The sequence below is a fragment of the Pezoporus occidentalis genome, unplaced genomic scaffold (assembly GCF_034315485.1).
Source record: "Pezoporus occidentalis ecotype Australia unplaced genomic scaffold, CSIRO_AGI_Poc_V1 ctg3, whole genome shotgun sequence".
Lineage (NCBI taxonomy): Eukaryota > Metazoa > Chordata > Aves > Psittaciformes > Psittacidae > Pezoporus > Pezoporus occidentalis.
The window spans coordinates 4,473,034-4,500,006 of record NW_026914940.1 but is presented as its reverse complement, the minus strand read 5'-3'; the positions used below and the strand labels follow the sequence as shown (position 1 = coordinate 4,500,006).

Sequence of the window (26,973 nt, the reverse complement as noted above, 5' to 3'; positions counted from 1 at the left end):
GACAAACTCCAACAAGAATATTACCATCATCAGTATTCTTGAGCCAAGTTTCACAAGATGTAGAAGTGAAAATAGTGAAAATCTGTGTTGTAAAGCAACTCTGAGAACCAGTCTCCTGTTTATCGTGTCTTCATGATTTTCTAATAAGTTGCTTCTATTTCACAAGTCAGAAGACAAAAGTCTGTTTGTGACTTGCAGGTTTAAACCAAAGTAATGAAGCTAAGCAGGCTTTCTTTTCTTAATTCAACTTCATTTACAAAGGTGTTGAAAGCAAAGTCCAGACCCTGAGGAACCATTATTACCCTAAAGCCCTGAGGTGCTGAAACGGGAACATAGGAGACAATAGGGTGTCTGATGCGGAGACTCTTGCCCCAGCAGTGCTGGCTCTGCAGAGACAGCAGCAAGGAGGACTCCCCATGGTCTCTGCTGGATGCTCACCCCTGTACATGGCTGCAGATTGGGGCAGAAACCTGCCTTTGCTCCTATGCTGCTCTTCCTCCCCATGCCATGGAGCAGCAATCTTAGCCCTCTTCAGCACTGGACTGCAATTCAGGAAAGAGGTGGTAGTGGATATTTACAGTTTATGCTGTTACTGTCAAGTTAGTGCAGTCATTTTAAGAAAATTTACCTGTTATTTCCTGGCATAATGGAAGTGCAGGTTCATGCCACAACCTTGCCTCTGCCTCTGATCTGCCTGACTGCTAGCCACATAGCATCCAGCATCTCATCGTCTGTAACACATATATCCCCACACCAACTCAGTGGGAACATGAATCAGTAATGGTGGAAGACAAAGACAGGTGCCAAAAGATCCTTTTTACATGAAGACTTATTTAATACAGGCTAAACAGCCAAGGGTATTTTAACTGACTACTTTGGGATGAGCTGAATTGCTCTCCAGGCCCCACAGCTCACATCGAAGCCACCAAAATGCAGATTCCATGGCCTGAATCTGAATCCCACTGTGAGAGACTAAGCTTGGGATTCAGGTACCTTGACATAAGCATCTTGCATCATTTGACAGGATACATAATCTCCTCTAGGGTCACCTACTGCAGATGTGGAAAGATCCTCTTAGGTTCTACATCATATCTGCTAGTCCCCTGTCAGTATCTCTGGCACTGAGATGATGTTGATGGATGATGATACCCAGCTTCAGCACCAAGTCCTGCTCCAGAAGCTGCCAAAATGCAATCTACAGCAGAGCAGAGCTTGACCAGCATTAGTCAAGCTCTAATGAATTAGACCACATTAAAAGACTGAGCCGTCATGAAACTCTGTTTTCTTTTTAAATATATTTTTAATGATTTGGTTTTAAATTGCCTAGAATGTAAAATCTGTGCTCAGCTCACAGCCAGTTCTGTGGTCAAAGCACAGAGCTTGAGCTTTGCTGCTGCAGCGTATTTATTGTCTCTCTGGAAAACACACATTTGGTTTAGTCCTGAACAGAGCAGTGTTGCTTTGATTACCCATCTCCAAAGGAACATGTAGAACAGAGTTCAGCCTTACACAGTTTAATTACCCTGTGTTAACAACAAAACATGGAAAAAGGACAGCTCAGGAAAACAGCATAACAAGGCTGTAGTGAGGAGAACCACTCACAAATGACAAAGGAGGAAAATAATCCATTCCCTGCCATAGTTTCCAAGAAGCAGCTAATTCAAAACTGGTTAGAAAACAAATAGCAATATTGTTTATTATCAATAATCATTATTTATAATGATTCAAATTTATAGATAATGTAATTATCTATAATTAACAAATTAATAGTTGTTATTAATATCCACTATTAATATTAATAACAGATATTAAATTGTTAAATAATTTAACATCAAAAAATATTTTCCCCAAATGTTCCTCTTATTTAGGTTTGGGTTTTTTGACAGGCAAAAATTTTTAACAGAATAATGGTCTGTTTGCTATAATTGCAATGATTTGCACACTTGATTAAAAAGAAAAAGAACAACCCACAGTGATGCCATGTACCTCAGGCATCATTAACACCTTTTAAATACAGAAATAATACATTGTCTGGCTATCTAATGCGATTTTAACACTATATCCTCTTACCACAGGACCAGCCACAACAAAATCCAACAAAACCACCATCATACTCCTTGGTTTAAACCTCAGACTCAGTGAGAAGACTTTATAGTGATGTAGAGACTCTGTTGCAGAGATAGGAACATTGAGATCCAAAAACCTTCTCTTAGTCAAGAGCAGTTGTAATGAGGCCAACAGCGTTGTCTCTGCCCTACCTGCCACCTCCTGCCTGCATGGTCACCTTGCAAGATGATCAATAGACAATACATGCCTTACCTTCCATCACACACCATCACCTGCTTAGGCACAGAGGCATTTTGGGGAGGGCATCTTCTGACCATTCCCAGGGCTGTACTTGTCCATTTACTGGCTACCCACATGGCAGACCTCATTTGGAAAGTAATCTCAGGCCAAAGATGGCAAATACACATGAACAGACTGAGGGAAAACTGCTGCAGTTCTTGAAACCCTGCAAATAAACCCATTCTTACCTTTTATTGCAGGGCACATTCACATAGGGCTTGCTTCTGTAAGCTCTGGCAGCTACAAAAGCCTCCCTTTGATGACTACATCCATAGAAACTGGGTGGCTATAAACACAGGTCTTGATCTGGGTCTGCAGCATGTGTTGCTTACTCCCCTCACCAGCAACAGATGATGCTTGGTAAATGCCATTTGACTGGCTGGAGAGAAACCAGGATTTAAGAAAAAAAAACACTAAAATGGCACCCACTGAATTAGGGCACAAAGACAGTCTGGGATGTCTCCAGGAACAGGCTGAACTGACAAGTGTAAGCTAGGGAGCATGCTGAAACAAAGGGGATTAGGCTGCATCCCCTTCTCCATGTGGAGAAGTTGCAGAGCTGTAGTGTGTGCCTTACCCAGGCAGGTTTTTCAATTGCTATTAAAGATGCAGATATGTCCCTCACATTCTTAACACAGATTCTTGGCAATGGCTCCAACAGACATTCAGATGAATAGGGTTGTCCAAAAAAAAACCCTAGATACCACTGCACCATCTCATCCATTGTGGGTTGGACTAGATGACCTTTAAATGTCCCTTCCAACAAAAGTTATTCTATCAACTCTATCAAATCTGTTTAACATCATTATGTATCCACCCTTCTCATGGTGCACTGGAATATACTGAAACCTATGACATGTGTGGCACACACAGACATACATGAGGAGAGACAACCTACAGAGGCTGAAGAGTCACCGTCATGACAAGAATTAAACGTCACTTTAACATAACCCAGTCAACACATCTGACTGCCATAAATCCTACTCATTGCCATCACATCTTTTCAAAATGATGTCTCATGCCGTGCTGACAGACCTCTCTTCAGAAGCAATCCTTGTTTTACCTCACCACCGGAGGGGTGAAACCTCACTCAGCCTGGACTAGGAAAAAGGGTGCTGTTAAATATGTGACTTGCTTAGTACTGAAATACAGCAAACTGACCTAAGATGCAGTACAGTAACAGATATACCATTGAGAGTTACTTGAAAGCAACAAGCTTTTCACATCATATTTTCACTTTGATTGGTCTTTCCATAGCAAGAAACACAGTAAAATCAAATCAAAGAGTTTATTTGCACAGGAAATAGCAAAAATAGCACCATTAAGAGCTACACAGTAAAGACTTTGCTTAACCCTCACATGAGAACATGTTATTTCATTTTTCAGTAAAGAAGAGGCAAATTTTATCTGCTACTGGGTGAAAAAAAGACTCCAAGGCTGGCAAAATATTACATCTGGGCTTTAGCCTCAGGGTCTGACTCTGGGATGGTTACAGACATCTGTGGCTTCTGCTTGGCTTAGCCAGCTTGGAAGCACCATGCCATATGAATGTGCCAGCAGGGCAGGGTGCCTCTCTGCTGTCTCCAAAAGACCTGATGAGATTTCCAGACACATTCAGCACTAAATGCCTGTGTCAGGTTCATTGCTCTCATCTCTCCCTACAAACTGCTTTGTACAGAAGAGTTTTGAAGCTGCAGCTGCTTTGTTGGCTGGCCCATAAATCTGGGCTTTTCAGACTCCATCCCCTCTTTACTTTCTTTGCATTCTCAGGTTGATTTTGGCAATTAGCTGACAGGGGAAAAGGATGTGGGTCTGATGTATTGCTTTTGCCCTCAAACACAGTTTCCTCCAGGTTTCTCAACACCTCTTTGCTCTGACTCTCTCATCAGAGACCAACCTCGTCCTCAACCAGTCTGCAATTCTTTACCTACCCTCTAAAACATCATCTTGCCAAATTATTGTAGGGGATCATTCAAAATGGTAAGTTGGGTCACACTTGGCTTCCTGAGATTAACACCAGGGGTCTTCCTGTGCTGCTCTGGCTGATTTTTGGGTGAAGCAGTGGAAGGGAGCAGTGTGTGCACTGACAATGAACAGGGGATTTGGCATCCCTGAGCTGATAGAGGACATCATGGAAGCTTTTTGCAGATGCATCTCCCCAACAGAAGGAATTTAAGCTCCATCTGGTAGGACTAAACCATCTGAGTATTGAAGTTCTTGCACAAGGAGCAGTAAGGAGGTTTACATCATCTATGTGGTCTCTTCAGGCCTTAGTGTGAGATCACACATGGTCCCATTAAAAAGATCTCCAATAGTATACAGATTCATTTATGGGCAGAAGAATATTACATTTAATAAGGATCTTTTGGGAAACACACACTGGCAGCTCATAACTGTCCATTGTGAGGTGAACATACTGGAGACCTCTTTTCCAGCTTTGGCATGGCTTTACCTACCTCCCCTCCATGTGAGAGGCAAAAAGCACCAACAAGCCTGTGATGAACCTGTGTCTCACAGTTAATGTCATGGGATACAGGATTTGATTGCAGTTTCAAGGGTGAGGGGTAAAGCTTCGGAAAGAGGTAACCAAGGTAACAAAAATGTTGACATTGGAATGGCTTTGCATAAACAGTACACAATGCATTGGTATTATATGCTCTTCAAAAGAGGAAAATCCACTTACTTTTAATGTTTTAATATGCCCTGATGCTAAACAAAAAACAAATTCACATATCACATCAAAGATAATAATAATTATTATTATTATTATAATTCATAAAAATAATCTGACCGACCGGCAGCATTTGTTGGCTTTAGAAGGCCTCCTATGAAAGAAACACAGTTGAAGGCATCTGAGAGCTCTTGGCAGGTGGGATGAATTCAAGTTTCAAAGACAAGTCTGGGAATAACCCCTGCATGCTATGGCCCTTTGATGTTGACAGGTCTGGCAGCCAGGCTTGCATAGTAAGCACATTGAGTGGGGTCACACTGTCCATTAGCTCCTGGAGGTCCCTGTGGACCCTTGAGACCAGGCACACCAGCTTCACCTTGAGGGCCTGGTGGTCCTGGCATCCCATCTTTGGCATAGCCAGGCTCCCCTGGGAGACCTAAAACAAAACCAAAACGCCCTTTTGTGAGTGATACTTGCAGGGTGCAGTAATCAGCAATGTAGCATCACAGGAGATGGCTTTGAAGCCAAACAGGGATGTGGGCATCACTTTCCACAGGTATGGGTCTGGCTGGCATGTATCTAAAAGGATATGACAAGTGTATCTCATCTGAAAGAAAGATTTCCACCCCCTATAGCATCCTTGGGCTGCACAGCTCCAGTATAGCTGTTCTTCCTGTATCACCATGTTGAAGCTGTGCAGCTACCCAATGACATATAGTCCTCATAGAGAGGTGGTGAGGATGGTAAAGCTTGAGGTAAGAGCCAGCTTTGGGACATAGCTCATTCATACAAAGCATTCTGGGTCCATTGTCATTTTAAGGAAATACAGGGCTAGAATGGCAAATGCAGGCCATGGATTTAAGAAGGCTTCCCATAGTTTCCTCCCCAAATAAAGCAGGGTGAAGGCAAAACTGATCAATGGTTCCTAATTTCAAATTAGAGACAAAATACATTTGCTGCTTCTTTGTCAGCAAAGGTAAAACACAAGCTGTGTGCCTGAAACACAGGTGTTAGAGATGACCTTTTATACCATCTGAAGCTGCCTGAACCTCTGGGTTCAGCTCGGTCACAACAAGATTCTGGCAAGAGCAGGTAGGACTCTGCACAGTGTATCTAGTAATTAAAGCTTCACTCTAGAATTGCCCCAAAGGCCAGTTAACCTTGCTGTTACTGAGGTGGATCATTACACCTGTCACTCAATCCAAGGAAATAAAGGTGGCTAAATATGATGCTAGTGATATATTTCTTCACCTTGGGGGACTTTCTACAGAAATGATGTATGCCATGTTTATGTTATCCTGACTGACTGTATCCAGCATACAGATGCTGGAGAGGGGACTTCTCATCAGGGATTTTAGTGATAGGACAAGGGGTGATGGGTTCAAACTTAAACAGGCGAAGTTCAGGTTAGATATGAGGAAGTTCTTTACTGTCAGGGTGGTGGTGAGGCACAGGCACACATTGCCCAGAGAAAGTGGTGAACGCTCCATCCCTGACAGTGATCAAGGCCAGGTCGGACAGAGCCTTGGGCAACATGGTCTAGTGTGAGGTGTCCCTGCCCATGGCTGGGGGGTTGGAACTGAATGATCTTAAGGTCCTTTCCAGCCCAAACCATTCTGTGATTCTGTGATGCTAATATAGCAGAGACCTGTGTCCTTGCAGCAGTTCTGAGCGATGTGTTTTGTGGGATTGTCTGAATAAACACACCTGGAATTCCTGGAGGACCTATTTCCCCTCGCTGGCCAACACCAGTGTCTCCTTTATCACCCTTTGCTCCTCTTTCTCCTATAGAGAGGGAAAGAAAAACAATGAACTGATGAGCAGAATTTAATACTACTACCACTGGTCTTCCATCCACACTGAAACCAATATATTTGCTAAACATAGTTCCTAATTATGGCCAGTCCTCAGAGATGGGACATTAAGTGGGAATGAAGACATGCCCCGCTTCAGTTCTGGCCAGAGGTGGAACACACCAGCAACTGCTGGTCGCATTCACCACCTCTGGTTCAACAGACTGAGACTGCTTCAAAGTCATCCATCTAAGGATCACTTAGATGCTACTAAAGGGAGATGTTGATGCCAAAGTGCAGTGGACATATCCCTTTATCACACTGCTCAAACACACCAAATTTCTCTTACCTTTGGGACCAATAGGTCCAGGTGGCCCTTCAGACCCAGTCTGTCCAGGCCGGCCAGGCTCTCCTGGAGGGCCAGTTCTTCCTGGGAGTCCTTCCTTCCCAGGGGGACCAGGAGGTCCTGGTCTGCCATGGGACACTTTGACATGTGCAGGCTGTATCTGAGCCAGGAGATAGGCTAACTTTGCTGTGAAAAGAGGGAAATGGGTTTGTTAGACTAGAAGATCAGTGCTCTAAGAGATGGAGCGACAGAACCAGTGGCCCCATAAAGTCCAAGTACTGTCACAGGTCAATTTTTCAGGGCCACCCATTTGTTGTCCACATACAATCCTTCCCCATAAGCCATGATGGTGACTCCATAAGCCTCTCTATATTAATTAAACCTAATTTCTCAATAACTTTAAGCATCTACTAGATTTCATACTTAATCCTAAACACTTCTCTCATCCTCTGCTCCTTGTTCACCAAGGATCTGAAATGTCTCCTCCTTTAGCTGTGCAGCCAGTGGATTTGTGTCAAACTGGAATCACTGCTGCTCTGAAAAGAAAAGCCTATTTCCACTGCTTCTGCTACACAGAAAAAGATACTACATGTCTGCTTTGTAAGGAGAAAGCTTACTTTCCTTTTTCTGGGATGTAACACGTGGGGTTAAAGCTAATGTACCCATCTCTGGCTGTGAAGTCAGAAACTTAACTAAGGCAGCTCCCTGTGTCAGCATATTCTCCAATTTCCAAGCAGGCACATTGCTTGCCACTTCCATATTAAGACCCTGAACAGCCTAGAGAGCTCTTAAGATGTACTCAGCATCACAAAAACATCCGACAGAACAGAGAAGGATTTTCTATCTGCCTTTCATTGATCCACAATCTTGAATGCTTTTAGATTGGCATGGAATTTGAAGTGTGAGAGTGTGTAAATAAAACCCTTGAAATAAATCATTCCATTGAACCATGATCTTCAGCATGGGAAAATGCCTGCAGCTATGTGTCAGCTTCTTCAAGAAGCAACGCAGCTCTGTGTTTCATGTAGATGGGGTCAGTAGCAGCCTGAAATTCATGTGCCTTGAGAGGGGCAGTAGCCCATTGCCATTCTGCCCCCTTTTCTCACATTGATGAGTGCCACATCCAGAAATCAGAACATTTCTCCTCCAGCTGGGACCTCAAAAGCAAGTTTATGCTCTACTACAATTACTTTCCCTTCCAGGTCCCCAGATTAAGCTGTTTGAATTTGTATCTTCTCTTGTGCTATTGCCTCATAATTCCCAGGCATCTGCAGGAATGTGTCTGCAGCAAAGCTGTTTTGGTAGCAAAGACATAAGGTGCTTAGCACAGGCAATGGCCTTGGCCTGAATAAGGGAGAAAACCCCTGTGCTATTGCTTGGAACATCAAGCTTGGGGAATGGTAAAGCTTGCTAAGCACATTCCATTTTACACATTCCTCCTTCCAGTCAGGCTTGTTGCAACATTGCCCTCCATAAGCAGGAGGGGTTCGGGTGCCACCACAGCTATGGAGAGCGTCTTTCACACTCTCAGATACATTTTCAGGATTCCCAGAGCTGATTACTTACCATCAAGCTGCTTGTCTAACTCCTCCTGGATGAGCCTTCTCAAAGTCTCTAGAGATGGGGACTCCCCCTAGGGAGTAATAATGACAGCAATAGCAAGACATAATAATCACAGCCAGGGGATGTGCAAATTAAGCCCTCCATAATGGGTTTAGTGGGTTGCATTTCATTAGCCACAGCATACATAGGACTATAGGGATTGTCTGAAAGATGTATGTAAAGGAACTCAAAACATCCACAATTCCCAATCTGCTGGCAAGCCATGGGATCAGTGGTGCAAGAGGGGAGCCTGGTCAGAGGCATAGTTGGGCACTGGCACCATCTCCTTCCTAGAGAAAATCTCCCTCCTAAAGACTAATAGGAGAAGCAGTAGAAATCAAATCAGGAGATGTCCTCTGCCCTACTAGATCATAATAGAAAGCCTACCTCCTTCTTCAGCACTGCACATTTCCTTGCAGAGAAAAGCATGCGTGCCCCCAAGGTACTTAAGGTGGGTATCTAGACTTGCTACAAACACTTGCACTGGATGTTTTATCTCAGGGAACAGCAACCAGTTTATGCATATGACACCTATTCTAAATGAGCACAGAGTACAAGGTTCTGCCTGATTTCAGGCTGTTGAAGGGAAAGGGAGGATGTGGCTGCCTGGCCTTGGTACCCTACCCAGCCTCTTTCAGCCTGACTCTCAACTCTTTTGTTTGATGTTGCTGTAAAAGCTGTCAGAACTCAAAGTAATGTGAACAAGTCTGAATGATGCAATTGAAAAAACACAAGGAAAGCATTTTTGGTAGGTGGAAGCAGAATTTTCCAGGTTATGGCTTTCTAATGAAATAAAAAAGTAGTTTTAGGGTAACCAGACTTTTATCTTTGCATAAACTGGAAAGAAAAGATTTAGCTATATGTAAAAAATAAATCATTTTGAACCAGCAAGATCAAATGCTTTCCTCTGTAAACTGTAAAGTGAGATGCTTCACTTGAAATATGTATTTTGTTTTTGGCTTAAATTATTCTTTGAATTTCTTCCAGTTTCAAAAATAGGCTGTATTCTTTTGTGTATGAGTTACTTGCATGAAAGTGTTTTTTCCTCGCACCTATCCTTTTAACATACAAGGGTGCAGTCTGTGCCCTTTATATTTATAAAGACCTAGTGACGTCTTCTGAATCAGAAATTACTCTTCATTAAGAAATGTAGCTTTTATTAAATAGAAACATTTCAATTTCAATCAGTAATATACTGCTGAGAAGTATAGAGTTGGTCTATTTGCTGACTTCTTCCCAACACAAATTTTGCATGAGAAAAAGATATGTTTGTTGATAACAAAAGAAACAATTCTGTCATTAAGCACTAACCATTTGTGATGGCTCTTAGTGAATATCCCAGCTATCAAACACGATTGTGGAATGTACTTTGAAGGCGTACAAATTATCTTTTCAAGTTTTAACTTTATTGGTTGCACCAAGTGCCTATAATCATCACCGGATTTCATTAAATCGCTATGTTGTTGAGACACACAAAGAAATGCTTTGTCTAAAATTTACCCAGTTTTTACAGCAGAGATTATTTCACTCTTTATTTCCCTCTGAGATGATCTTAAATTCATTCTCAGGATAGGCATAATGGCTTCACTAATGCTGGTAGTATTTCTCATTCTTCTAGATACATTTCCCTAGGGCAGTCTCAGTAGTGAGACTGTTTCCCGTTAGAGACAAAAAAAAAAAAGAGAGAGAGAATATTAAACTAAAATAGGATTTTTTGAATTCTGATGAGCTGGCTCCAGGATTTCCAGGAATAGAGCAGTGACCTTTCCACAGCTCAGCGTTCTGTCTCTCATAACAACCAGCAGCAGGGGAAGGCATAAAGTCTCTGTATGAAACGCTTAATGTTTAAAATCATTATAGAAAGAAGCTTTTTCAGACCCATGACCATAGTAACAAGAATCTGATTTAGGCTTTTAGGGGTATAAGATGCCAAGGAATGGCTGCCCTGGCTATAGGTTGATATTGCTTAGCTCTCCTGAAGTTCAATCCCCATGACGCTTCCCTGAGATGTGTTGTAGTATCAAGAGATGGAAACAGTGCCTCCCCATCCTAACACACACTTGCTCTGGTTCCTATGAGCCTTACTGTAATCTTATGTACTTTTCTGATCACACACCATATATGTGATACATGTACTGTACAAAGCCCTTTTCTGTCAATCTTACCCTTGGTCCTGGAAATCCTGGTTGTCCTGGAGGACCAGGAGGTCCAACCTGCCCAGTGTCTCCTGGGGGTCCGTGGGGACCCATCAGTCCTGGATGGCCTTTGTGACCAGGTATCCCAGGATCACCTGGAGGGCCTTTTTCTCCTTGAGGGCCTTTTTCACCTTTGATTCCTGGCTCTCCCTAAAGTGAAAACCAAACAGCATTACCACCACAAAATAAAAGGCAAACTTCTCACTACCAAGCACAGCGAAATAGGAACAGCTGAGCTTGCAAAGTTACTGAATACAACATCTGGTGCATTACAAATGATCCACAAATTATTACTGACATAGAATGATTAAAGAGAGGACTGGGAAGGTGGGAAGAGTGAAAGATCCCTACAGGACACACTTCTCTCTTGAATGACCCCTTCCCCTAAGTCAAAATAGCTCTCTTTATTTCAACCTAATGAAATAACTAATAACATTCTTCAACCTACCCTCTCTCCTTTGGAGCCAGTTTCCCCTGTTTTCCCTGGTGCACCCTGCAACAAAATCAGGGTGAGATTTAAAGAGCTATACATAATAACAGTAAATAATAAAGCACATGCCTTTGCAGTGATTTTTGTGACCTGGGGAAAGCTTATTTCCTTGTCAGTCCCACAGATTCCTGAGAGCTCCCCATTTGCTCTCAAGTATCAACTATTCGAGAAAAAAATTAATTTGTTGCAACCTAGGTCACATTCTTGATGTTTTAGACCCAAAACACCAGCCTTACTTTGAAACAATTGGGAATTTAACTTACCTCTTTTCCAGGAGGACCCTTCTCTCCTGGCTCTCCCTGAGAGAGAGATACAGAGAATGAATTTAGCACCCACTGCAAGGAGTTGGAACAGAAAAAGCCCTACCTAATAACTACCAGTCTTGCTTTCTGTTTAGAGGTCAAGGTTTCTGCTACAGAGCAGCATGTTTGGATGATTTATCCTTAACCCACTGCTATAGGTCATTCCTGGAAAGACACATCCTACTATTTAGAAAGATTTTTTTAGTAAAGCTGCACACTGTGTAAATGTAAATAACATGAATTTATATCAAACCAAATGAGTGCAGGACAGATGTTTCCTTGAAAGTGTGCTCCTTCTTTCAATACATTTTGTTCCTCTTTTTTACAGACATTTCACAAAGCTTCACACACTTGGGCTGGTTTAGCTTAAGCATTGTCAGTGTTTCACCCATAACATGTAAAGGAGATCAATTTTGTAAGTAGAGGTATCATCTTGTATTACACTAGCTGAGGTAATGCATACGGAGTCCGTGATAAAGCAAGTTTGAGCCTGAAAGCTTGCCTGCGTTTCAGAACTGTATTAAAAAACCTCAATTTGAACAATTATTATTAGGATTTTTTCTATACTTTGCATTTATAATGAGATAATTAGCAAATACAATTTGAATTTTAGCCTTTCAATGAAATCAATGTCACTGCTTTCCTGAAATGCACCAATAAAGCAAAACAAACATCAAACCAGTTACTGTCAAAATTCTGCCCACTTTCCCATAGCATGAACAGAAAGACTCATAGAATCAGAGAATCCTTTGTGTTGGAAGGGACATTAAGGCTCATCCAGTTCCAACCCCCTGCCATAGGCAGGGACACCTTCCACTAGAGCAGGTTGCTCCAAGCCCTGTCCTACCTAGCCTTGAGCACTGCCAGGGATGGGGCAGCCACAGCTTCTCTGGGCACCCTGTGCCAGCGCCTCAGCACCCTCACAGGGAAGCATTTCTGCCTTATATCTAACTAAATCTCCCCTGTTTATGCTTGAACCCATTACCCCCTGTCCTATCACTACAGTCTCTGAGGAAGACTCCCTCTCCAGCATTCTTCAGATATTGGAATGTTGCTGCAACTCACACAGGTGATCATATCTGTAATGTGCATCAGGAGGTATTTTTCCCCATAAGCTGGTAACACATATAAGATCTTCAGCAGTGCTTACATATATAGATGTATGCATAAGTAATGTAAGCAATCACAGACGTGTGATCACATCAGCTCCAAATCAGGCAGCATCACACTCACTCGAGCGTTCCTTTGGGCCATTTCAGTTTTTAATGGCCACCACATTTGCAGATTTAAAATAATTTTCCAGAGAAATATTTCTTTCTCTTCTTTTCACCACAAAACTCCCTTTCCAACCATAAAAAATGAACAAAGAAAAGAGAATCATCCTGTGGAAGATTCCACTCTGCCAGATTCACATGAAAACCTTTTAAATCTCGTAAGTCACAACAGAGCGAGAAATAAAACTATTTACCTAACATTCACCCTTTCCATCCTTCTAGTGCAGTGAAACACATTTTACTTGCCTTGGAAGGGCTAAAGAGATAGGATTTCAAGGCTGTGGTCTTTTCAGGTGTGTAATTATTACTGTAGATCAGTTTGGGAGATACAGGAACGCTTTAATTGCAATGTACGTCCATTGCTGGTAACAGAAGAGTTTTGCTTGGAATAGCAAATATCAGAAATAGCTGTATTATCATCCGCACTTAAAATTTCCCCATTTACTTCTTTTAGGGTTCAAGTAGAGATATAGTCTGAGAACCTAAATACGCCATACCCATATGAAGTTGACTATTGAAACACTCCAATGAATGCACACATCAGCAGTGCTGACTGACAGGTACCAGGACAGTAAATGAGATTAAGGATGTTTGGCTATATGTAAATGCTGGTTTTGCAGTCCAGTTTCCTTTGGAAACAAAAACGTATGGCTTCAGGATCACTGCATCTCCTGCTTATGTGTTTTTACCTCATTAAAGATGATCATGTCCCATCTTCATCAATGTAACATTTAAAAGCAGGTCTAATGGGTTTAATCCATGCCCAGACATACTTACAGGTGGTCCTCGGGGTCCTATGAAGCCAGGTAGTCCTGGGTTGCCACTTTCTCCTTTATTTCCTTTGGGACCCTTAGGACAGAAATGAGACAGACACTAGAGTTTCTCCAACATCTCTTTTCCAGAGCATGCATTTACAGGTATATTGGAACTGGGAAATTTCACTGTAGCAGCAGGTTTCCCAAAACTGACAAGGAAAGGAAGAACAAAGTCACTTAGAAAAGCAGACTGCCAACACTATATGCTTGCATTATTAATAAACTATGTGTGGTCCCTGTTGAAAAGATGAAAATGAAGTGACACTTACAGAGTGACAGGAGGTGTGTTCAGCGGCTGTTTTGGCCTGGCATGGTTTATAAGTTGATGTTACAGAGTGGAAATGTTGTGATGGGCAATGACAGGGCAACAGTGAGGTGGTCATTCTGCTCAAACATGGGAATACAAGCAACAAACAGCCTTTATTTCCAGATTCAATTTAAAACATGTCTGCCTTATCTCTTGTGATATTCTACCCAAGTATCCCTTCTTCTTACAGATCAAGGCAGTTTAAATGGCAGTTCACTATACAGGACCATTTCACATACACTTCTGATAAAGTTTTTTTTTACTTTTATTTTAACCTTTTCTTTCACATCTTTGCCCCTAGCCTTCTAATTCAGAACATGTCCCCTTTTTTCTTCTTAGAGTAAATCTTGTCTCTATTTTAAGCCTGTCTTGTGTAAAGTGAGCACCAACGGACAGGCATAAAACACAGGGCTTTTGAGACTGCAATTAGCCCAAAGAGATTTCAGGGGCTGGGCAACATTGCTGCTTGCAGTGCTAAGCATGAATGCACTGTGGATTGGGATAGGAACTGTCAAATAGTAGATGCAAAAGGGGAAGGTTCCTGGCAGGTTTTACCTTCTCATTACAAGTCAGCAACAGTGAAAGTGGAAAAGAAACCCTGATTGCCGTGATAACCTTTCCTGCTTCTCTTTTTTTTTTTCCCAAATAACATATTGGCTTGTCACATTGTGAAACAAATTGGTGTGTTTCCAGACAAGGCTGCAAATAAATGGATTCATGTACAGCACAAGGAAATACTTCCTATAATAAGCTTTATGAAAGGGAGAGGATTCATTTTAATGACAGAGAAGGATACTGATGGAGATGACTGTCTGTTCTGCTGACCAACACTGCCTCATTGTTTCTCTTTTCTCATCCATCTGACTTCATCCTTTTTCAATCACCTATGTTATTTTTGGATTCTAAATCCTCTGGAGCAGAGACTGCTGTAGTTCTGTGTGTGTGCAGTAAGCTCCCTAGGTCACTAACTGGCTGCCTAGGTAATGTGATAATATGATGATGATTAAAACATAGCCCCCGTTTGGCACTCACAGGGCATCCCAAACCCAAAGTGGCCTGGTAAAGACACAGAAAGCTAAAAAGCACTAACAGGAAATGGGAGCAGGGTGAGCATGATGAGAAGAAGAAATGAAGATTGAAAAGGCAACTGCAGGGATCCACAGGGTAAGAAGTAATGGCAGTAGTCCCAAGGAAGGTAAGAAGAAGCTGTGTCAAGGAGAAAAGCTGTAGCACTGATTCTTGACTGCAGAAGGGCTGTGAGACTGCACCCATCCTGCCCCACCTGCACTATGTGAGTTGTCACCACTACATGCAGAATGGTGTTGGCTTCTCTGTCACCACTTAGGAGGAGACATCCCTGCAGCACAGCAATACATGCTCAGGGCACAAGTCTGTGGCAAGGCTGAAGTTGCTTTGTGGCATTTCAAGGGCCACAAAGAAGTCTGAAGTCCTGCTGTGATTTTTCAGGTTTCTCCTGCTATGCCTTTATTCCTGTCTAAATCTAACAGCCGAGCAAGCTGTAATGGCTAAGTAGATGGAGAGAGGGAAGAGCCCTGTGCTGCAGTAGATGCTACTGGACACAGAGGTACATTTGCATGGATTTGCTGAATCCTGAACAATTTCAGAAGCAGAACAGAGGAAAAAAAAACAAAACAAATCAAAACAAAACCAATTCTTCACTGTCCTCCTTACTGCTCTTCATTATCATGCTGTTCTTCCACACAGGATGGCCCTGGGGAGATTTCATTCTGCTTCGTGATCTTGGTTTACTACCCACTGTCTGCTCTTTCCCCAGGTGCCTGGGGAGGATTATTCTGCTGCTGCTATTCCTCAGTGGCAGTCTGCCATCTCCCCGAGGCCCTCTCCTTCCTTGTGCTGGCTGCACACTCTCTGCTTGGCAAAATTAAATGTACTGGTGAAGATGAGGCGTGCCAGTCTTTTTTTTTTTTCCACATCAGGTAATCAATCTTTTCCTTTTTTTGTGTGTGTGAACACTGAACTTTTGCTGGGAAAAATGATTCCAGGAATGTAGAATCACAGAATCACAGAATGGCTTGGGTTGGAAAGGATCTTGGAAAGCATCTACTTCCAAACCCCTGGCATGGGCAGGGATGTCTCACACTAGACCATGCCACCCAAGGCTCTGTCCAGCATAGCCAATCCCCCTCCAGTGTCATGGCCAGTCAGTGATTTTCAGACATGGAAACTTCAGGGATGGTGAGCACCTATGCATAATCCATTCCATCCTTACTTTATCAGTCACCTCTCCTTCACATAACTGCTTGCTGCATGAGTTTCCATTTTTGGTACTTACTGGGTTACCTGCTGGGCCAGGTTCTCCTGCAGATCCAGGTGATCCATTCTTGCCCTACGTGATAAAGAAAAAGGTTATTGAAGTAATGCATACTACAATTAAAAACATCCACCTACTGCTACATCAGAAGGAATTTCTTTACCATTGTCCAACCTCCTCTCTTGGCAGACTGCGGAATGCTTATTTCCAATTGACCCTGCAGCTTCTGCACCCCTGATGGCATGAGTGACCCCATCTCAGGGCAAAAATTGAGACATGTGGACCCAAAACCCTAGTTTGAAGATGACCAAATCATCATTCCTCCTCCTGTTCTTCACCCTTAGTGCTATCATATGCAGCATCCTCCTGGGTGGTTGGAACCACCCACTATGGCAGCTATAAGCCACCAGTGGTCAGACAAGCCCCTTTAGTCCATGTTTGAAACACCTGTTGGCTACTCACTGATCAATATTAAAGTCCTCTGCACTGATGACTATCTCCAAGTCACCCAGCACCTTCCTGTATTAGAAAACCTCTTTGCTCCAGTGACTGAGGTAGACCCTGCAAATAACCATCCTCTTCTCAGGGCTACCATTTGAATCAGGGCCCAGAGTCCAGGCAGCTATTTTTAATCATCTCAGGCTTCCCCTCTTTTGGGGAATGGAGAAAAACATTTATTCGAAAACTTTGAGGCATCTGATACCAGACAACTCAGAATGAGCTAAATTGTCCTTTAAGAAGACCCGTTTCCCATTGTTCCTTATCAAAGTAGCTGAGCTGACTATCTATGCTAACTAAAATTTGGTGAGATGAAATTCTGCAGCCTGCTCTTCTCTCCTCCCAACTCACCATACAGAGATATTTTTCCCTGCATTGGAGCTGGCATAAAGACCACCCCTTATACTAGCAATATTCAAAATCATGCCTCATCCTTGTTGTTAATCACAGACTGGTTTGTGTTGGAAGGGACATTAAGGCTCATCCAGTTCCAGCCCCCTGTCATGGGCAGGGACACCTTCCACTAGAGCAAGTTGCTACAAGCCCTGTCCTACCTGGCCTTGAACACTGCCAGGGATGGGTCATTAAGAAACAAAGCAGTGGAAAATCAAGAGAAAGTGATACTTTGCTCTCCCACATGCAAACCCCCAGGTATCTCTTCTCCAAAGAAGAATGTGCCCTGGAGTTACAATGGTTTAGGTCTCCTCAAATCTTTTTATCCATTGCTAGTGTTGTGCAGGGGCATGACACGTTAGCGAGTGATGTCAGCAGTACAGGAATAATAAGATAAACTACAAAGTAGACACAGGAGCTCTCCATATGTTCCTGCAGTCTTATTTAAACTCCTACCCTAAGCTCAGAGGGATCTGCCGCTCCAGCTCCTGGCGTTGCTGGCTGAATCAGCATTTTTGCCCTGATTATGTTGTAGAATCTGTCTCACTAGCAGGTCTTGCTAGGAGGAAAAATAAATCACCAATTGCAACATATTAAGGATGTGCCTGGGTTCAGCATTCAAATTAAATTCAAAATTTATCATTAGAGACCTGCATTCAAATTCGGAACAAGACAACTGAAAAGATAGTGGGATTAACAAAAGTAATTTTTCAGCCATCCCAATTGACATGCTCTGAAATGTCAACTAAAGTGCAGTTTCTCCACTGAAGTTGTAATTAAACTCTACAGGTGTTTAATTAAACAATATTATTCCTAAAATTCTGTCGGGGGTTGAGTTTTTCCCAGAAAAAAATACAGAAAGCATTACAAAAATGAATAGTGTCACAACTGGATCCCACATACCTCAACCTGGGCACTTACAATTAGTGTCTGACTTTGAAAACTGAAGCCATGTGAGAAGCAAGTGAGATGCCAGAGCCAGGACTGGAATATAAGCACTTCTGACACTGCAGTCCTAGCAAAATCCATTAAACAGTTCTTCCCACCTAGTCAGCAACCTAGTCAGTCTTCCCACCTAGTCATCACTCCACTGCACTAAGTCTGCATCACTTTCTAGTAATGTCATTCTGCTTTGTCTTTCTCAAAGTAAGTGATGTGTTTTAATCATGGAATCATAGAATGGTTTGAGTTGGAAAGGACCATAAGATCATTCAGTTCCAACCCCCTGGCATGGGCAGGGGTGCTTCACACTAGACCATGTTACCGAAGAATCTTGCTGAAGACTCTTCTTCCAAACCAGGAGTCTGGACTGCAGGACATTCCCACTATACACAGTGTACCTCCAGAAACATCTTGTCAGGAGAGAAAACTCACCGGCTGCCCCCTGGGTCCTCGAGGGCCCTGTGGTCCTATGGGACCAGTATCACCCTGCAGTGAATAACAGTATTCTAGTGAGTAAGAAAGATCTGACATGCAGGCAATCAAATAAGCATTTGAAAATATTAAATCACACTGCACACAAATTAAGGGAAACAGCATTAAAGGAGTCTCACTACGTTAAGTTTTCAACATCTATTACTGAATACTGTCTGATTACAGGCAGACCCATTATTATCAGGTTATCTTGAAGCTGGATTTCATAAGGACAGAGATTCTCCAGTACTTCTCAAGATTGACCATTATGTTCTCTCTTGAGGGAGGCTTAAGACCTGCTTCTATCTTCTCTGAAGGGTTTCCTTAGGTCTGTCTTCCATTTGACTTTGTAGGCTGCCAACTACAGCACAACAGTTTTCCAGTGGTACAAGGAGGTGCAAGTGAGAAACCACTTTCCCAAGTCCCATGGCAATGGCACATTGCTCAGCAACTGCTGCAGGATCCCGCGTCAGCTGCACTCTCCCAGGACTGTGCTATGTGACTGCATCTGACCCCAGTACTGTCAGGATCTGTCTGTACCATTTCTCTTCTATCTGAGCAGCATCATCTTATTCCATGGGTATTTCACAGATTTCAATGGAGCTATGCACTCAGTAAGGCTCAGCTTCTATAGAGGAAGCGTGACAGAACCTGGCCCAGTGGGACCTGTAGGATGAAGCACTGCTAAGAGAAGGGTGGCAGAAAGCAACTCCATGGTTATGTGGCACAGCCTGGGATTCAAACAATTCAGCTTTCTCTGCTTTTCCAAAGACATAGCTGACATTTAAGTGCTAGCAGCTGAGCAGAGACAAAGGCCTTCAAATTCTTCGTTACCCTCACAGTCTTTGCACAAATCATTCCCTGTGCACTGCTGCAATAATTCACCCTCTATTGCAGTTTCTGCAGCTGGGTTAAGTCAGGGTCACTGTGAATTAAAATCTTCATTTGTCAGGCAGAAGGAGATTATTTTCTGTTTGAAATGGTACACTTACATCCTTCCCTGGCGGCCCCTCACGACCAGCAGGGCCTATCACACCTGGCTCCCCCTGTAATTCAGCAGAAAGGAAAGAGATTTCAGCTCAAGGTCAAAGGCAGACCAGTAACACCACTGTAAGAGTCAAGGGGTTTCTGCAATATTGGACTGAGCTCCTGGAAATCTTTTTTAAAGCCAGCAGGAGCCTTGTTCACCGTATGTGACACACAAGTCATAAACATTACTCAGAAGCATCTTCTGTAAATGATGCACAAGGTAGTACATTGCTTTCCAGAATATCTGCTACTGCTTGTGCAGTCATGAAGATACCAGCCTATTCCTGATATAGAAACTACCACAATGAGGAACTCCAGCACTAGGTATTTTAGCTAAGCTCCTGCAAGCAGAGCATGTTATTTCTCTGTAAAAAGCCAGAATTAGGCAGAAGAACATTCAGATTTGTATCTACTTTGTACACCAAGAGCTTTTAGTGCTGTTTCACTCAGAGCAGAGAGGGGACCAACACTTCATGCAGGAAGTTTTGGGGTTTGAGTTTTGAGTGTTATGATCCACAGGCAACTAAGTAAAAGGACTAGAGACATTTCTATACTCATTACTGTAAGTTTTGTTTCTGAACTTATTTTGCACTTCTTAGGCATTTTTGGAGGAGTGCTTATACTTCTCCAACAAGTGCAGTAGGGTTCCTCACCTTGTATATGCCAGCATCTGTACCAGAGGAATGTGGTATGGGAGCATCATTGAAAATTCCTCACAAAGGACTATCTCAAGGGGAGCACCAGAGGACTCAGCTCTACCATCAGCATCATCTTACCTGGAATCACAACTCCAGCAGAGGAATGAAGCCAGCTGCTGTGATTTTATGCCATGGGCATGTGGCTCATGGTTGAAAAAGCCTTTCTCCAAAAGAACATGTATGAGGTACACATTACTTACCCGGGGTCCTGGAGGACCTGTATCTCCTCTTTGTCCTTTGAAACCCTACAAAAGAGAATGAAATCAATAATTATCCATTGCTGTGACACATGAAACACTAAGAAAACTTTATCTTGAATGTTCACTTAATATGCTTCCTAATTTTGCCTAAGATTACAGTGGACTGGTCAGCATGGAGCTGCAATGTCCCAGGGAGTGATTAAGAAGGCCTACATCACAGGAGGAGCTTTCTACAGCTCCTTAGGCTGCAAGACCAAGACTATAGTGTGTCTATTCCTGGTGTGAGCAGCTAATAAATCATTTAACCCTAACTTTCATTGTTCCCAGAGGACATATAACAGAACACAAGGGCTACAGCTGTGGCTATGCTTTCTGTTAGAAGGGGTGTTATGAAGTTATGTGATTTAACTTCTAGATAAGGGACCTACTGTTCTCCAGTTGTGAAGGACATGGAAATGCCTGTGTTGGATTTTTTTTTTTTGTGGTCATTTATTTATTTGTTCAGTCACAATGCCATGACTATTTGCAGCCAGGCCAGCTCTTTGGCTATGTGTTTGCATCAGTAAAGGAGCTCATCTGGCTACCAAAAGCTTCCCAAATACAGTATAGAAGAGTGACTAGATTGAGCCCTTCAGATCAGTACTTACTGGTAAGCCTCTGGCACCCTCCTGGCCTGGAAGACCTGGTTCTCCAGGCTTTCCCTATGGGAAACAATCACATTCATGTTAGGAGAATCTCAGGTCCATCTCTCTGTTGTTGGAAACCTCTCACTCTTCTCCCTTAGATTTAACAGCACTGAGGACTGTGATTGCCCAGCGTTTCTCCAGCAGTGCTGGAGTCTGAGCATGAAAGAAAGACAGAAGTGATACATTCCCATACATACTTCTACCTGCACTGCCACAAACACAGCCTTTGAGGTTCAAAGGTAGCTTACACCTTTGGATTGGTGCCCCTTTGCAGTGTTTTAATGATAGGTAATTCACAGAACTGCATCAATACCTAGAACATACAAAATCAGCATCTACATGTAGAAATCAGGTGTTTCAATGCAAACACACAACTGTCTGAAACTGCTGTGACATGCACAGCTCCATGCACCCATTACCCTAATGACTGGGAACTTGGCTCTTCCCAGAACCAATAACTCCCATTTGACAAGTCACAGAAAGAGGCTGGCAATGCTGGATACTGGAAGCATATTCTTCATATAACAAACACAGTTGCAAGGAATAACTTTCATTGCCCAATTTATTAACAGTTCCTTTTGGCTAACAACTTCATGGTTCATCTGTTTTCCCCTCAGCAAACACAAGTACAGACTAAGCAGAGAAAGTAAAATATAAACCCTCTCATGCTGGACAACAGAAGTGTTGAGAAAAGGCTTCTGTAAGGACACCTCCTCTATGCCCCATAATTTTCTACTTAAAAAATGGATCACTAGGTTTAATGGCACCAGACAACCTTCTTCCTCTACAATATTTACCATAGCTGTAAAAGTGGAATCACTAAGTTTTAGTGTATTTATGGTAGCTGTAAAAGTAAAAGAACCCAGTTTCTTTTCAAGATTGCAAGTGTGTGACTCTTATAAATCGCTCAAGACAATTTAGTCCTGGTGTTAAAAGAAGATGTGCAAACAGGCTCCCTGCCCTCCCTGAGGAATCCATGGACAGCAGCTCCAAAAACAATAACTGGATGCAGGCTCTGATTGCCTGAGCAAAACAGTTTTGCATTACATTACCGGTTCCCCAAGAGATCCTGGCTTGCCATCCTTGCCATCATTCCCAGCAATGCCCTGCGAACGAAATGCAAAACAGGGTATAAGGAAGGAGTTGATAAGGAATATTTACAGTGACAATTCTGCTTCAACATGGCATATTTAAGTTTGCCTACCCCTCCAAAACCTATCCTATTTCTATAGCTCAGCCATATACCTCTTCTCAATACACCACTGAAACAGCACAAACTGTTTACTTTTCTAGTATGGCAAGTGTAAGGGATTTCCTCCTTCTCAGCCAGGTGAGCACTCCAACAGCTTAAAAGAGGATTCCATGGAGAGCTGTTCTAAATCATTAGAATGCCATTACCTTCATTCAGCTAGGCTGCTTCACACTAGAAATAGCTCTGGCCCAATCTATATGACAGATTAAACACCCCCCCCAGTAAATACTGTAATAATACACAGTCTGTGCCCAAGATGCACTTGATCTTGAGTTATTTCAAAGGAATTATTTTGACTGAATTCAGATAAAGATAGTATTCCAATCTCTGATTTTCGTGCCCTTACACTGGAGCTATTAGTTGATTTATGTGCTCTGCATTTAAAGAGTATTTCTTCCAGTTAAGAGGCAGATGAGGAACAGACCTGATTCACGTTGGTAATTAGCACTTAGCTTTGAAGTGATCAAATACAGCTTTTACACTGTCCTGGACCAAGGGCATAGCATCAACTTGACAAATGCCATTACAAATGTACATAGCTTTCAAAGCACCTCAAAAATGTCACCTCTTTGTTTTACACACCTATGTGTTTTACATACCTATGTGTTTAAACCTATAAAATACTGATCTAGAAGGAGCTGAATAGCACTCACTGGAAGTCCAGGCAATCCTGGTGGGCCCTGTGGACCTGGAGGGCCATCTTTACCCTGGAAAGAAAACAAGCACTGTGGGTCAAGGCAAGCGGCTCAAGCACTGTGGGTCAAGGCAAGCTGCTCAAATGCTTCCATCTGTTGAAGATTTATCAAATACAGAGTTTGACAATGGACAGCTGTGAGAAGCAGGTCTTGCAGCCCATGTCACATAGTATGAAGTTCCTTGGATTCCTTCTAGTTTACATCGGGGGGCTTTCTTTTCACATGAAACACCCAGTACTAGTTATGAGTTGTTACAGATGGAGAAACCACTGAAATCACTGGTTTTGTTTTTTTTCTGATGTATTATTATATTTAATATTTAATCCTTAACTTCCTGCATGAGGTGTCCAGCCAAGAAGTAAAAGATCTATATTTTATACCTATCAAATCAGTAGTTATAAGAAGTGCTTTGCTGACAGTCCCAAAACATCCCTTTACAGGACTGGACCGTAGCATCAAGGTCTTTCACAGTGTCTCAACTTGATCATGAAGAGAAAGGGTACTTCAGCCAGCTTGTCCATGTAGTCTCTGGCCACATTGTTAAGACTGCTCACTGATTTTATATCAGCCATCAGAAGGACCACCATTGTTCACTTATTATGAAGTTCAGGTTGAAATGGATCTGCAAAAGGCATCTTGCTCATTCTAGCCCTGTTCTAAAAATTAATGACAGAATTACAGAGTCTTAAACTGTTCCAGCTCAACAGCATGGGCTATTCAGGGAAGGTTAATTTTTTTTCCTTTCCAAACCGAATTCAACATCAATCAGATTACTTGTCCCTCCTAGGGTTTTCTGATGCATTACCATAAAGTAGGTAAGGTATCCATAAAGTAGGATCCATGGTATCCATAAAGTAGGATCTGAGTATCCATAAAGTAGCATCTGAGAACCCTTCAAATGGAAGAGTGATAGCAAAATTCTTCATAGACTTCTCAAGGGTTTTATCTATACTGGTATTTTCAGTGGTGCTAGGGAATGTTCTCAGGTCCTTGCATCTTAACAGTCTGTGCTGTGACATCCTTTTTTGCTTTTCTTTGCATCCTTAGTTGCTGGTTTCATTTTGACAATCTCCACACAGAGTTCAAGTCTTGGCCTGGGTCATGAAGCATCCTAATACATTTAGTCATCCTTTTCTAGAGATGAAGGGGTGTTAACAGCAAGGAAAGTCAGGTAATAGAAACCTCATTAGAGGTCCCATGAGCTGGATTATGCTCTGGCTAATCTGGAATTTCATTTGATGAGTAAACAAAACTGTAGGACCAAAGTAATCTGCTGTTATTTGTGGAGGTCTTACTTGCAGGCATACAGTTGATTCAGGCTGAATGTTTTGGGGACCTTGCAAAGGACATTATATGATTTCCAGCTCAGCTTTACTTCTAAAAACTAAATATAGCCGAAGGTGGTGGTGAAACACACAGTTTAGAGCTTACTGTGTCTCCTGGGTTTCCTGCTGGTCCTATTGGTCCTGGTGCTCCATCTGGGCCCTAAACAAAATAAAACAGAAACAATGTGATTAACACATTTTGTACAGTTTTCAGCACACTCCCTACCACAGCTGGCAACACTGAAGTTCACTCAGTTCAGCATTAATTCCGTCATTCATCACAGAAAAGCAGTGCTAACCTCTCATTGAATCAGCCCCCAAAGCCAGAAATAGTCAGATATTTGAGTTTAGTCCTGGCCCTTCCTTCTGAAAATAGGGGACAAATAGGAAAAAGCCAATCTTGTGATGTAAAAATAACTTTGAAGAGCAGTTTGAAGCACGCTTTACGGCAGGCAAACTGCTGGAGCCACAGAGCAATGCAAAGTGAAAAGTCAGCAAAACTTGCAGAAAAGTATCTGAGGAATACCACACTGAGGTCTGCTTTGACAGGCTTGGTTTTACCTTGCACATTTCCTTTGACTAGAGGGTCTCATGGGACAATTTTAAGTGTTTCAATCTGACTGGAATAACCCTATGGCTGTGGCAGTATGAGGTTAATACAGACACAATAAATGTGTCTGTGTTATTAGCTTGTCTTGAAATAGTGCTCTCAGGAGTGCAAAAAGAGGTCCACAGGTTGTGCCAGTGGCAAAGCATTCAGCATCCTTTAGGCACTGCCGCAGTCTGAAAACAGGATTTTAACCTAATCCTCTTTTCTGGTACTTCCTGTCATTTAGTCAGTGAAGTATAAATTCAGCTTTGAAGAGACTGTGCTGATCCCCAGAACAGATGAAGGCTGCACACCCTCAGCACGGCAGAGCCAAACTGCACAGTAAGCAGCAATATGAGTAGTGATGAGTGTGGGCAAAGGAAAGCAGTTTGGAAAGAAAACTCCTTCACTCAGGAAAAGTCCTGGCTCTTGGAGGGTGTAAGCAGTGATATCAAAACCAGGACAGCCAAGTTATTTCAGCCCTGCTCCTGCACTGTAATCCATTTTTAAATACGAAGAAGCACAGTTGTTTTAGTGAAAAGAGTAGAGCGAAGAACAAGGATAACTGTGATGGAGAGGAACACATGTAAAAGGCCTATTAATTCAAAAGTAAACTGCAGGATATGAAAAATGGAGAAAATCCAGTCTCATACCACTGTGTAAAATTGAGAACTATAATACTCTTAAGATCTCCTAGTTCTAGCCTGCCAATTTATTCCACATATAAAAAAACACCTATACACATACTAAGTAGTCCCTGTGGAAGAGATTTCATCATCATTGTCTTGTATAGTGTGAGTGAAGATTAACATTAATTTACAGAGAATGTTGAAGCAATCAGTGAAAAGTGGTTGATGTATTAAATAACAGTTATCATGAGTGGGGAACTATGACACTCAGGGGACCATTAGGAACCCACTGGAAAATGCAAATGCAATGCACAGACAGATGGGAATGGTCCTTTCTTCCACATGGAGCTTGCAACCACCTTTACAAAGGAAAGTACAGAACCACAGAATTACAGAATGGTTTGGGTTGGAAAGAACCTTAAGATCATCCAGTTCCAACCCCCTGCTATAGGCAGGGATGCCTCACACTATACCAGGTTGCCCAATCTTTGTCCCAGAGCAACTTACAGGTGGACCAGGGCTTCCAGGAGCCCCTGAGAAGCCAGGCATTCCAGGGTGACCCTGCAGAGCAAAAGGAGAGGCTTTCTTTATGCATTATTCACATCTTTAGTTGTCTAAAAGCTAACCGGTGCTTGAACATTGTGAGGTAACATCAGTCAATACACAGAAAGCTCATTATAAGGAAATAAAGAACAATGGTTGTTTAAAACAAAACCTTGATTTTCAAGGCATGAACATCAGAAATAGTTATATTTAAGGTGTACTTTTTCTAATGAGTACTTCAATCTGTGCTAATGGAAGATGAGAACAGATACTGTGGAATTGTACAAGGCAGGAGATCAGACAGGAAACCAAACCTGCTTAAAATGTTCTACAAATCTTATTCAAGAGTTGCTTGTTTGCACCTTAAACTGTTGACATAGCCCTTGTTAAAATTAGCTATAAAAGTTTGCTTTAATTTAGACCATTCTCTTTCCTGTGGCATCTCAGTCCCTCCTAAAAGGTCATCCCTACATTCACACAATTATAGAATAATCATCTTCTAAGACAAATAGAAACTGGCTTTTTCAACCCAACGGCACCTGATGTCCAGGATCTCATTTAGGCATTATCTGGGGAAATGACTAAGGGT

The 26,973-nt window shown here is 42.3% G+C and overlaps 1 protein-coding gene across 6 annotated transcripts in view; it reads right to left on the bottom strand.

Annotated features, from left to right (window-relative positions):
* Positions 1–3,615: 3,615 nt before the first annotated feature.
* The window catches only part of COL22A1 (collagen type XXII alpha 1 chain), a 223,280-nt gene continuing 199,922 nt past the window's right edge, over positions 3,616–26,973 (bottom strand). For 5 of the 6 annotated variants that reach the window (XM_062626970.1, XM_062626969.1, XM_062626971.1 and 2 more), the window contains 17 exons: positions 26,349–26,402; positions 24,730–24,783; positions 23,257–23,310; positions 22,404–22,457; positions 21,313–21,366; positions 20,666–20,710; positions 19,731–19,784; positions 18,700–18,753; positions 16,456–16,509; positions 13,797–13,868; positions 11,707–11,742; positions 11,402–11,446; positions 10,924–11,103; positions 8,723–8,789; positions 7,160–7,342; positions 6,725–6,802; positions 3,616–5,453 (listed from right to left, as the gene is read on the bottom strand). In XM_062626970.1, the coding sequence (XP_062482954.1) occupies positions 5,266–5,453; positions 6,725–6,802; positions 7,160–7,342; positions 8,723–8,789; positions 10,924–11,103; positions 11,402–11,446; positions 11,707–11,742; positions 13,797–13,868; positions 16,456–16,509; positions 18,700–18,753; positions 19,731–19,784; positions 20,666–20,710; positions 21,313–21,366; positions 22,404–22,457; positions 23,257–23,310; positions 24,730–24,783; positions 26,349–26,402 (1,326 nt within the window). In that variant the 3' untranslated portion in view covers positions 3,616–5,265. Of the gene's footprint in view, positions 5,454–6,724; positions 6,803–7,159; positions 7,343–8,722; positions 8,790–10,923; positions 11,104–11,401; positions 11,447–11,706; positions 11,743–13,796; positions 13,984–16,455; positions 16,510–18,699; positions 18,754–19,730; positions 19,785–20,665; positions 20,711–21,312; positions 21,367–22,403; positions 22,458–23,256; positions 23,311–24,729; positions 24,784–26,348; positions 26,403–26,973 lie in introns of those variants that run through there. The other variant, XM_062626972.1, reaches the window with a different exon arrangement.